The sequence below is a fragment of the Cynara cardunculus genome, assembly GCF_001531365.2.
Source record: "Cynara cardunculus var. scolymus isolate 2C chromosome LG 12, CcrdV1, whole genome shotgun sequence".
NCBI classification, from domain to species: domain Eukaryota; kingdom Viridiplantae; phylum Streptophyta; class Magnoliopsida; order Asterales; family Asteraceae; genus Cynara; species Cynara cardunculus.
The window spans coordinates 3,247,552-3,260,484 of NC_037539.1; the positions used below are offsets into that span (position 1 = coordinate 3,247,552).

Genomic DNA, 12,933 nt, shown 5'->3' on the forward strand with positions numbered 1-12,933 from the left:
AATTCCTTCGGCAATTGTTTTGCGTTTAACATAGAACGAACCATATTCATGATTGTCCTATTTTTACGTTCGGCTACACCGTTCTGTTGTGGTGTATATGCTGTTGTAAACTGGCGATTATATTAATCCCATGCTCATTACAAAACTCCGTTAACTCCTTTGAGTTGAATTCTCCACCCCTATCCGTCCTCAGACATCTGATTCTAGTTCCTGCTTCTTTCTCAATCAGAGTCTTGAAATCCTTGAATTTATTGAATGTTTCTGATTTCTCATTCAACAAATAAATCCAAGTTTTCCGAGAAAAGTCATCTATAAAACTCAGAAAATATCTTTTTGCACTACTGGAAATAGGACTTACAGGCCCACATATGTCTGAGTGTATGAGTTGTAGCTTTTCTGTTGCTCTCCAGGAAGACTTCTTTGGAATGACTTCTCGATGTTGTTTTCCTATCAGACAATGGCTACACAWCTTTTGTGGAGTCTTTATTGCCGGCATTCCTTCAACCATTCCATTGTAGACTAGAGTTCTGAGTGCTTTGTAGTGCAGRTGACCGAATCGAGAATGCCACAACTGTGACTCATCTTCTACCCGAGTCTGATAACACGTAGGTGTCTTGGATGCCATGGCTGCTTTGAAGTAAAACATCCGGTTCCCGCTCATTTCAGATTGCATGATCARTCCTCTTCTTGAGTGAAATACTTTACATAYGTTATCTTTAATTAAAATGGTCAATCCTTTCTCCTGTATTTGACCAACACTGAGAAGATTAGATTTAAGCTCCGGAACATAATACACATCGGTTATTACCTGAGTCACACCATTGACTTTCATGCGAATATTTCCTTTTCCGGTCACGGTAAGTCGACTGTCGTTTCCTAACTTCACAGTGTTTTTGAAATTCTTATTCAAATCTGTGAACCATTCTTCGTTGCCACTCATATGGTTACTACACCCTGAATCCAAGAACCAAAACTCCTCAATTGAACTACCTTGATGTTCAATATATGCCATAAGCATAAGCTCCTCCTCTTCATCCATTTCTGCAAAGTTGGCCCTTCTTCCCCACTCTGGACACTCGAATTGAAAATGTCCCAGTCTGTGACATCTATAGCACTCCACGACAGCCTTTCCTGGTGAAGATCTCCCTCTTCCTCGACCTTTATAGCTTCCACTTGCATTTCGACCTCGACCTCTTCCGAATCCTTCTTCCCGAGTCACCTTCAGCACATGTTCTTCTTCCTTAACCTTCTTCCTGAATTTTTGTTCATGAACCACCAACGAACTTTGAAGCTCATCAACGGAGAGACTAGCGATGTCTTTGGACTCTTCAATGGACACCACGATGTAGTTAAACTTCTTCGTGAGAGTTCTCAAAATCTTTTCTACAATCTGTGATTCCCGCATTACTTCTCCATTGTTGCTCATGTTGTTTACCACCAACATTACTCTCGAGAAGTAATCGGTTATAGTTTCTCCATCCTTCATCTCTAATACTTCGAATTCTCTTCTGAGGGCTTGTAGTTGAGCTCTCTTTACCTTTGCATTACCTTGGTATTTCTTCTTCAGAGACTCCCAAAGTTGTGCAGAGGTCTCCTTCTGCAGAATAGTCCTCAGAACATTCTTATCGATTGCTGAAAAAAGAGAGTTTTTCACCTTTAAATCTTTCAGCTTCAACTGCTCTCGTGCAGTCTTCTCCGCCTCTGTCTCTCTTACGCCTGCCGCCGGCTCAACGTAGTCAGGCTCAATCAGGTGCCACCATTCTTTCGACCGAAGGAGATTTTCCATCAACAATCTCCAATGATCATAATCGCCGTCAAATTTCGGAATGCTTAGCAGGTTCTGTCCTTCGACATGCCTGGTTACTCTCTGTATCGGATCGAATAAGTTGTTGTGTTTGCGCTCACACTCGTGTTTGCCTCACAATGTCACTCGTGTTTGTCTACTTTCAGAAATCAGGGCCCTGGATGGCGCCCTGATACCAATTGTAGAGTAGTATTACTTCAACATGAAACAAATATGAACACAACAAACTTATAGAGAAGCCAACAATGTTTTCTCTTATTCGAATCAACAGCAACTACAGGCTTTTATAGCCAAAACAGAGAGAGAAAGCTACAAATAAAAAGGCTAAAAAATAGGAATAAACAAAGAACAAATCAAAGCCTATCTAAGTAGACGTGGCCCTCCAGAATAGGTCTTTATTGTTGAGAGCATAAAAGACTTGGTACTTTGCTGAATCATCTGCATAGCACAAAGTCCAACAGATTTCCTTCACAAGTTTTCCTTCAATGCATCTATTTTTTTTTGGAGTATATAACATTTATAGATGCAAAAAATAAAATCACACACCCTTCTCACCTTTGGTGAGGTTTGAACCCCTGACCTTCTAGGAGGCCAAAGGCTACGATACCGCTAGGCCAAAGGCCTTTTGGTAATGCATCTATTTCTTCTTGTTCATAATGTCTTCCAGTTGACTATTAGGATTGCCGTCCTTTCTTTACTTGAGAACTTCATGAATAGAATAGAGTGTAATCAAATTGAGCTTGATTGTAACCTTGTTTCACAAATTGAGTGAACCAGTCAAACTAGGCTTGAGGTGACTGCTCAAGTTCATAGAGCGATTTCTTGAGATTGTAGGTTTTTGAACCAAATCTGCCTTCCGGAGTTGGGCTCATAGATACCTCTTCATCTAACTTTCAATTTAAGAAAGCACTCTTCACTACAAATTGTCTCGGCGGTCAATCTAATATAGCCGCAATTAACAACAGGATTCTCACGGCGTTAAGTTTTGCAACTGGGGTGAAAGTCTTTGTATAGTCAATCCCATACATTTGTGCAACCAATCTTGCCTTGTAATGCTCAAGATCACTCAAGTTTGTAGAGCGATTTCTCGAGCTTGTAGGTTTTTGAACCAAATCTGCCTTTCGGAGTTGGGCTCATAGATACCTCTTCTTGTAACTTTCAATTTAAGAAAGCACTCTTCACTACAAATTGTCTCGGCGGCTATGCTGTTAATATCGCGATATATCGTCGATATATCGGCGATATATCGGATATCGCTCCTAGAGAAAATATCGGTCCATAAATATCGGTCAAAATATCGTCCCCGATATTATCGGCGATATATTCCGATTTTTCCTGATTTTTAGCGATATTTTGATGCAAATATCGGACCGATATATCGATTTTTTAGGGTTTAAATATTTGGGCTTTTGTTACTTCATGGGCCTAGTTTTTTGGGCTTGGTAACTTAAATTAGGTCTGAAATTGATCTGCCTCCACAACGGTCTTCTTCTTTCTTTTATATTAGCTCGTTTTTTAACACTTTAGATGATGTGATGTTTTAATTTTGAAACTATATTTCTAAACTCTAATTAATGCATATTATATATATATAATTCTAAGAAATATTATGTTAACCGCTATTTTGGACCGATATATCACCGATATATCGAATATCGGTCCTGACCGATATTTCGTATTCTGACCGATATAACAACATAGCTCGGCGGTCAATCTAATTTAGCCGCAATTAACAGGATTCTCACGGCGTTAAGTTTTCCAACTGGGGTGAAAGTCTTTGTATAGTCAATCCCATACATTTCTGCAACCAGTCTTGCCTTGTAATGCTCAAGATCACCATCGACTTCAAATTTTGGTTTAAACACCCATCTGCATCCAACAATAGGTTTACCATTTAGCCGCTCTTCAACTTCCAAGTCTGAAGGGGTTGTTTGTTTACCTCTTAATAGTTTCATCAAGAGACAACATCTGAATCATTAAGAGGTGAATCTTGTTTGGCAAAAAAGAGGTCCGTCTCTTAATGGTTCTAAAACCCTCTGAATGATTCTGGGCCTCCCTTAACCATTCAGCTCCTCAATTTCATTTTAAACAATTACCAAACACTTATATTTCATTTTGTACTATATCATGAGAGCCTCTTAATCATTTTGACCACTTAATCATTTTGCACCAAACCATTCAACAACTGCCAAACAACTTTTCAAGTGCCTCTGTCTCTTCTAGAACAATTTTCATTCATTCTGGTTTAAATGGTGCTTTCTGTATACTTTTAGGAATGGAAACACAAGACACATCTATGGTAAAGGTTGAGAAACAAGAAGACAATCGAGAATGTAAAACAAATTTTGATGCAAGATATTTGTCACATGATCGTTTTTTTTAAGAGCTATAGGTAATTCAAGAATCAAGATCAATAGAAGACTTACTGTGTTCAGTGACTGTCTCTCTGGTTCGGATTCTTGGTTAGCAAGAGAATCATTGATTATCTCTACTCCTTGAGTCTGAAACTTTGACTTGTACACTAGGCCATATTGAACATCTGCTTGATGTTCATTTCTTTTTCCATTGCTTCATATGATGTATTTGTTCCATTTTAATGTTTTCGGTTTTGGTACAAGCTTGTTCTAATTATTTTCTAGATTTCTGATCGTATTCTAATATATTATAATTAACACATAATTTTTTTTTGGATAAAGGATGGAAATCTTTTTTTTGAGTAAAGATCGAAATCTATTTTTGGGTTTGATGAGAATGGCAAAGGAGGTTATGATTTTCTTGATTGTAATTAGGCTTTGATACCATGTAGGTTTGATGAAATCAAATTGTATGTATATTCTGCCCTCGGTGGCTTCTTAAAACTTCACAAGAATACCACATAATCTAACTAATAAAGCATAAAAACAGGGACTAACAAAGCTAACAACTTATAATATAATATTTACACTAGTTAATCCTAATCATGTCATAATTTCTATATTTTTGTATCTTCTGATATAATTTTTTTATGTTCTAGTAAGCAGCTTTTACTCTATTAACAAAAGGATTAATTCTGAGCATCTTTTGTCAATTGGGTAGGCTCTTGATGCTGAGGGCATGGACATGGAAATTGATTTATCAAACCTTGGAACTGTGAACACAATGTTTGCAGCATTGTTCAGGTAATTTTTGTAAAAAAAATCTACATATTCTGAATTCACTTTGGCTCAAATAGTCATTTTTTTTTCTATTTCTTTTTTTCTTTTTAAGTAAGCTTGGAGTTCCTATTAAGACAACTATTTCAGCCAATGTTCTCGAGGAAGCTTTAAATGGAACCGTCACAGTCAGACCCCTTCCGATAGGAACGTCAGTTAGCGGAAAGGTGTGTATCTGAGTGTTCCTATTAAGACAACTATTTAGCAACTTTGCTACCTTAACGAAGCTAAATTGCAGGTGGAGAAACAATGTGCACATTTTTTTGGTGTTACGATAAGTGAAGAACAAGCTCAAGCGGGGATTGTTGTTAGAGTTACTTCAGCTGCACAAAGCAAATTTAAGGTACGTAGAACTTTTGAAATGTTTATCTCATGTTTCGAAGACCAAACCCTCTTGCAAATGCTATTATATTGTTTAGTAAAATATTAATCTTAAGTGTAAATCTTACATTGCAGCTACTTTATTTTGAGCAAGATAATGGAGGGGGATATAGTCTGGCGTTACAGGTACTTCTGTTTTTCTTTATGTAATTTGGTTGTTTCAGTTTTTTTAAATAATCCCACGATAAAGTTTAATGATCACTTTATGCTGCAATTACAAATGGGACTAGGAATAGAACTTTCAAAAACGGGAAATTTCTCTGCAATGCTGAGTTCCAATGAACTATTCCTGACCATCAATAAAGATGAAAAACAACTTTCTTTACCTTCTTTCTCTTCTTTTCTCTATTTTAGCTTACAATTTAGCATAGCTGTTTGAACAAAAAAACTCCAAAATCTCTACTTTGGCATAGCTGTTGGAGATGCTCTCAAATATTTGTGGGCACAACTAAATCTCTACTTTAGCATAGCTTCGTGCTGGTATGAGACTCATCATCTGATCTAATTCATTTCTTTTGGAATCCATGTGCTTCAAAACTCTACTTCAAGGATTTGATATGTGATTATATATGCCTGTTAAGGTTATACTTCTATAGAGACTATCTAACTTGCAGCATTAAATTTTTGTAATCTTAATTTAAGATATAGCTGAAATATTTAGAATTTCCTTTAAGGTGAAATTATTAGGGCCTTTTAAGAAAACATAATGCAGTGAACGATGAGAATGCCTTGTCTTGTTATGATGTTCGGCTTCCAACCTACGGCTTGTAATCAGAACTCCACATTTATCCAAAAGCAAACAATTATACAATCTTTTTTGAATTGAGAAAGAATTTAGTACGATTGATGATGAATTTAGAAGTTACGTAATATGGATGTTCTCTGTAGGGCTGTTCCTGGGGGAGGGCGGGCCGGGCACATGTCTAGATCCTGCTAGAAATCGGGGCCTGAAATCTTTTAGTATATATCCCTCTATCTCAAAATAAATGTCCCAAAATAGTTGTCTACTTTCAAAAATAGATAACTAAATTTCTAATTCTATCCTTAATTAATAGACAAATATTTAAGAGTTGACAAGATAGATAAATAATTAAGGTAACATTATCATTTGGTTAACTAAAAATTGTAATAAGTAATAACTATGTATGTCTAAAAATGTGCCGTTCTCATTTTTGGGACAAAAGGGGGTTAAGAAAAGAATTTGGTGTATGTTAAGGTCTCAAATATGTACTAAATAGTTATATTGGAGAAGAAAATATGTAAAAGTTAAATGGTCATTCGTTTTATGGCATTGCTTATTGCTTCTCTAAGTCTTTTATCGTATACCAAGATAGACGACTATTGACTATTGCTATCTCTATTTGCTTGACTACTTCAACAATCTTTAAACTTTTACCTTTAAACTCACGAGTTTGCTAATGATATATGCTTCTGTTAGCAATTGTTATCTACTGCTTTTATTGGCTATGAAAATTCATACCTTTTGAAATAATTACCAACCATAGTAGACAGTGCAACGTATATTTATAGCATTTTGAAAACTACCGTTATTTTTTCATACATTATTGACTTCTAATTACCTAATATTGAGTGCCTGAATCTTAAGTATTCTCTTGTCTATATAAAACAATAATAAGATCTCATACTATAACCAACATGGGCTTTTGATTCTGAGATTTGGTTTTAAAAAGGTTCTTTTTAACCCTAAAAGTTTAAAACAGTGATTAAAACATTAACATGAGATGAGATGGAAAAAGAACTAATTGATATCGTCTCACATAGAGTGTTACTCTGAACGGTTAACGTCATGACCACAAATGATGTCAATCTATGGATTGACATTGCTATGAATTACAAAAGATATGCTAGATAATATTAATTTAGAAACGAATATTGATTGTATATGAATTATTGGTATTTTAGAATTCCATTTTATTTATGATAATGAAAACAATTTATTAAAGACTTTTTCATACTTATAGAATGTCAGGAACGGGCTTGGTTTTGTTGATAATGTTTTCAAGAGAGTATATATGACATGCCATTCTGCTCAAGTCAAGTATGCTGTTAAATAGTGTTAGTTTAGGATCATCATTCATTTGTTTAATTAATTTATGACTCAGCTTGTCATCTCGTGCAGGAAGATAGTGAGAAGGCTGGTAAGGTGACAGCCGCGGGGATGTATTTCTTGCATTTTCAAGTATACAGAATGGATTCAACTGTCAATGCCGTAAGCATCAACCAACTCTTTAACCGTTGATGTTTTCATTTTGGGTGAGATTAATTTGGTGATCATCATGCAGTTAGCAATGGCCAAGGATCCTGAAGCTGCTTTCTTTAAAAAGTTGGAAGGTCTTCAACCATGCGAGGTCTCAGAGCTAAAATCTGGCACTCACATATTTGCCGTTTACGGTTGGAAACTCTACGTTTTATGCTTCATTCTTTCTTGGGTTTTGGAATGCTGTTAAAACGAGATAGATTTTTATGCAGAATTTGCTCCCTTCTTTTCTTGCAGGAGATAACTTTTTCAAAACAGCATCTTATACGATAGAGGCTGTTTGTGCCACCACATACGAGGATACGACACTTAAGCTCAAGGATATTGAGCAGCAGATTTTGAGAAAGAGAACCGAGCTACGTCAGTTTGAGACAGAATACAGACAGGTATCTGTTTGGATGGTTTTGCATTAAGCTGTTTGGTTGGTATTGTATTAAGTTGCTAACAAACAGACCCTAAGTCCTGCATGGATAAAGCTGTCTGAGTGGATTAATCTGTCTATATAGATTGGGATGGTTTTTGTATAGATGGAAGGAGCATGTTTTTTAATTGGGAGGGGAGGTTTGGAAAAAACTTGGCTTTCTGCATAAAGTTCTTCCTTAGAAGCTTTTTGAATAAGCCATTTTCTATATCATCAAACCACTTCTAAACAGTCATTTATAGCTGACCGAATAAGCTGCGAGTCCCATTAAGCTCATTAAGCTGCTAACAAACATGCCCTTAGTTCAATAAAAGCTTTCATTTATTGTCTAAAGATTCTTTGGACATAGCAAGGGACCAAGATCAAGAGTTTGTAATCACAATGCACAAATATAAGAAAGTTTAGGTTCATTTGGCAAGAAAGAAACTATGAAAGCTTCATTTTTATAATCATCTGGTTCATTTGATCTTCTGCAGGCTTTGGCAAGATTTCAAGAAGTCACCAACAGATACAGCCAAGAAAAGCAGAACGTATGTTCTTTTTCGCATGCTTATTAAGACTTAATTACCAAAAATACATGTTCTATACAAGTCTTTTCCCGATTGCACAAAATCTATTCCATTGAATGTTTTTATTATAAGTTTGGCCAAAAATCTGATCCTGATGTTAAAAATCATATTACAGGTGGATGAGCTTTTAAAACAACGAGACAGTATCCAATCATCGTTCACGGTTGGTAGGTCTATGGTTGTAGGTGGTGGTGGTGGTGGTGGTCAAGTGAGTAATGGAGGAGGAGGCGGCGGCAATGGCAAAGTTTCCGGTGAAGGTGAAAGTAGCAGCAGTCCAGGGGCAGGTGAAGAAGGAAGCTCTGATAGTAAGGCTAAGAAGAAATGGTTCAACCTTAACCTCAAAGGTGGCGGTGGTTCGTCTGATAAAAAGTCCGGTTGATCATCGGGTTCGATACTGTTAACGATGGCCTTATTTCATGAACCGATACATTTTATTATTATTATTATTCATGGTTTTTTTGCTGCTTTTATATGGGGTTGTTCTTGTTCATAATGGGTTGTTAATCAGATCAAAATTGCTTAAAAAGATTTGGATGTTTAAGTAATTAATTAATTATTTTTATGACCTTTTCATTATTATTTATTATAAATATATATTCTTTGTATTGAATGTTTTTTTGGTTATGATTTGTGTTTTTCTATCGTATAATTTGTAACGTAGAAATCTGTAACAAGTGTAGAGGTACTCTCATGATACATGTACTAACAGTATTTTTGCAGTGTCCTGCCTAACGATGCCAACGTCCCAACATGTGATCTTGCACACACTTGGCGAAAATATTTTTCATGCCCGACTTATTTTTATGATACCGTAACGCGTATGTCATTAATTAAAACTTAGAAACCAATATACTGTTACATGCTTTACAAAAATACTAAAAGCAATACATGTGTTTCTCATTTGGAAATCACATGAAACTCATCTCAGGCGCAAACCATAATGAGCACTTGTACAAATCATAAAACACAAACACTTATTTCATTTTTCGTCTTATAAGATTAACAAAGTTGTTTTTTGGTCTCTTTGTCAGTGAAGGTGAGTTCAGGTAAGACGCCTAACTCAGCTCGCCAACTCTAGCCTACGTGACTTCTTCGATGATTTCGAACTTTCGTCCCGTGGCATACAAGACTTCCCTAGGCGTTATGGGTTGCCTTCATGTTGTCTGATAAATACCACTAAAAATAACTAAAAGAATAAAAATAAAAAGATTATTTTAATTAAAAATAGAGTAAATTATGTTTTTAGTCCCTGTGGTTTATTGAGAATTTCTAATTTTGTCCTTATGATTTCAAAATTTCAACTTTCATTCTTATGGTTTACAATGCATTATCTTTTTCGTTCTTATGATTTAATATTTATTGCTTTTCCCATCTTTATGGTTTACAATTTATTTATATTTTAATCTTTCATACTTAGAAATATTGTTTTGGCCTCAAGGACAAACATAAAAATAAATTGTAAACTATACGGATGAAAATTAAAATTTCAAAACCACAAGGACTAAATTCGCAATTTCTAACAAACCACAGGGACTAAAAACGTAATTTACCCTTAAAAATAAAAGCAGAATTAATTTTAAAATCTCGGAAAGTTGAAGAGACGTAGTTGACTCAAATTGCAAAAACCATTTTGACTTAAAAAAGACGAGGTTTTTGCGGAGTATCACTTAACTAAATTCCAGAATTTAGTGGTAGCTGACTAGAATTTATTATTAATTAATTCTAATTATTGTCTACTTTTCCCAGGTATTACTCTAAAATATCCCCTTTCTTTTAATTAAAATAATTGTTGAAAATCCTTTTTTATAGTTTTTAACTGATAGGTGTTGTAATTATACAGATAGACATAAAAGTTTATAGTTATTTACAGATTAAATCTCTTTCTATACTTATCATTATCTGTACTTAATTGTTTCTGTTTAAAGGATTTATGATTAACAGAAATTTACTGGTTTTCGGTTCTTTCAAGAATGCATTTTATCTCAATTTTCTATCGATAGAAGTTTAGATGATCATTCTAATAATACAATTTTTATGATTATATTATTACATTAATTATTTATAAAATTTAAAAAAAGGAAAAAGATGCAATCTAATCCGTTTTCACACACGAGCTAAAAAACTCTCATTTTTAACCCGACCCAACCCACTAATTATTACCTCTGGTAATATAATTATAATATAAAACCACAAGAGTGGTGCATGATTGGTTTGAGATTGGCTCCAAAGGTCAAAAGTACTAGAAGATCCCAGGTTCAAATACAAGGAGGAATAAAAATCCTCTTGTGGTCACGGATGTTCAAATGCGGTTACTCCGGGCTATCTGCAAAGTATGTGGTCGCCTTGGGATTAGTCGGCTCACATAGCGGGTTGGATATCCATGTTAATAAAAAATAATAATTATAATATAATATTTAATGTTCATTAAGTAATTGTAACATCTTAGATGAATCTCATATCGTAGAAGAACAAGGAGGATGTTGGGTACGCTTGATGAGCGCTTCATGTATTTCTATAGCAAAATTTGTAATAACTTGTCCTTACGTAGTTAGAGAGTGAATTTTTGAGCTGTTGTAGGCCTTAAGTTGCAGGTTATCAATAACTTTTACTAGGTTTATTTTTAAATTGAGCTAAAAGTTTACTAAGTTAGTTTATTGCGTTTTGATCAGCTTGTGACGTTACAAATGGTTACGGAGCTAATCTTTGTTCCATCAAGATGGTGGGGGTAAACCTAATCGAGTAGGATGAGTATTTGATAGGGGTATTTGTAGTATTGTAGATGAATCTCACATGAGTCAATCGTCGGTTAACAAAGTTGAATAAGCCTGATAAGGCCGTTAAGATATTTTAACTGGGGGAGTTGATGACAATTCAACTGGGATTAGATAAAAAGTGAAACTTGTGAGCTTCTTATAAGCCTTAACTTACTGGCTATCAATAAGTTTCACCATATTTTTATATTGAGTTAGGGCCTGTTTGTTTTTTAAAATTTGTCTCTTAATTTCCTCTTATGTCTGAATCGGTCAGACATATAGACTTTCAGATCGTTTGTTTTTTTCCCAAAATTAAGAGCTGAATTCATAAGGTTTCCTTTGAATTTTTAAGTGGTAACCCTAGCTCTTAATACCTCTTATTTGTTTATCCRCCTCCTTACGTCGCTCTCATCCGCCTCCTTTACGTCGCTCTCATCCGCTCTCGTCCCATTCATCGATTGAAGCTGGTGTTCTTCATACATCGCAGATTCAAGCTGGTGTTCTGGTAATCTTCTCGATCTCTCTTTGGTTTCAGATTTCAGATTTCAGACGTAAAATCAAACAATCTGACTGATTCAGATTTCAGACTTCAGCACCATCTCTTAAAATTCACAAGTGAATTCAGACTTCAGACTTCAGCACCTCTTAAAAAACAAACGTCACCTTAGTCTATTTGAGCTTCGTGCATTACGATAATACATGTTTTCAGTATTTAATAAAGTTCATTCTTTTATTCATTATTTATCAGTTCTAATCAAGCATTCATCAATACAAAGGGTTACTCTAACGACTTTATGAACTATTTGGTCTTAACCGAATGAGACCCTCTTTAGGCTTCCTAAGCCTAAGAAAGTGGCGTTGTGAGACAACATTGTGACACATTCAATTTTTTGGGTTACAAATAGGAGTAGTAAGTTTAACATTAAGGGTGCGTTTGATGTCCAGGCAAGACAAGACAGTGCAAGACGGAACAAGACAGGACATGACAGGATAGAACAACTGTTCAACGATTGGTAAGATAAAACTGTACATAACAGAACAAGTAAAATGACCAGTTTACCCCTAATGACTTGTTTATTTTAATTAATTTATGTAATTTATTAAATTATAATAGAATAATTAATTTTTGTAACAGAATATATCATTTGAAGTTTTCATCAAAACAATTAAAATGACACCAAATAAAAAGTTTATGTAGCTTCCAATTTTTATTTTTATCTCTTTTCTATATCATTTTTGTTAATATTAACTAGAAGCGTACTCGCGCAATGCAGCGAGATATATCGTGATTTTAATATTTCATTTTATTCTTTATCTCGGTCGATGTTATAATATGGCTTTATGTGATTTTTAGAAAGCGATGATGTTTTTATTTTTGAATAAAATATATGTTTGAAGATATCATAAAATTTTGACAAAAATATATCAATATTAGTATCAAATTATATTTGAAATTCCTTATTTCTTTGTGTAATTTTTTTATTCAATTTTTTTTATAATTTAATTTATATACAATAACGAAGTAATTTATATTTG

At 34.6% G+C, this 12,933-nt stretch overlaps 1 protein-coding gene across 1 annotated transcript in view; it reads left to right on the plus strand.

Annotated features, from left to right (window-relative positions):
• Positions 1–9,203, plus strand: part of LOC112523596 (chaperone protein dnaJ 15-like) — a 15,150-nt gene extending 5,947 nt beyond the window's left edge. The window contains exons 3-11 of the mRNA XM_025133264.1: positions 4,880–4,962; positions 5,051–5,162; positions 5,234–5,338; positions 5,452–5,502; positions 7,517–7,606; positions 7,680–7,788; positions 7,892–8,040; positions 8,552–8,605; positions 8,760–9,203. Coding sequence (XP_024989032.1) covers positions 4,880–4,962; positions 5,051–5,162; positions 5,234–5,338; positions 5,452–5,502; positions 7,517–7,606; positions 7,680–7,788; positions 7,892–8,040; positions 8,552–8,605; positions 8,760–9,023 — 1,017 coding nt within the window. The 3' untranslated portion in view covers positions 9,024–9,203. The remainder of the gene's footprint in view (positions 1–4,879; positions 4,963–5,050; positions 5,163–5,233; positions 5,339–5,451; positions 5,503–7,516; positions 7,607–7,679; positions 7,789–7,891; positions 8,041–8,551; positions 8,606–8,759) is intronic.
• The last annotated feature ends 3,730 nt before the right edge of the window (positions 9,204–12,933 follow it).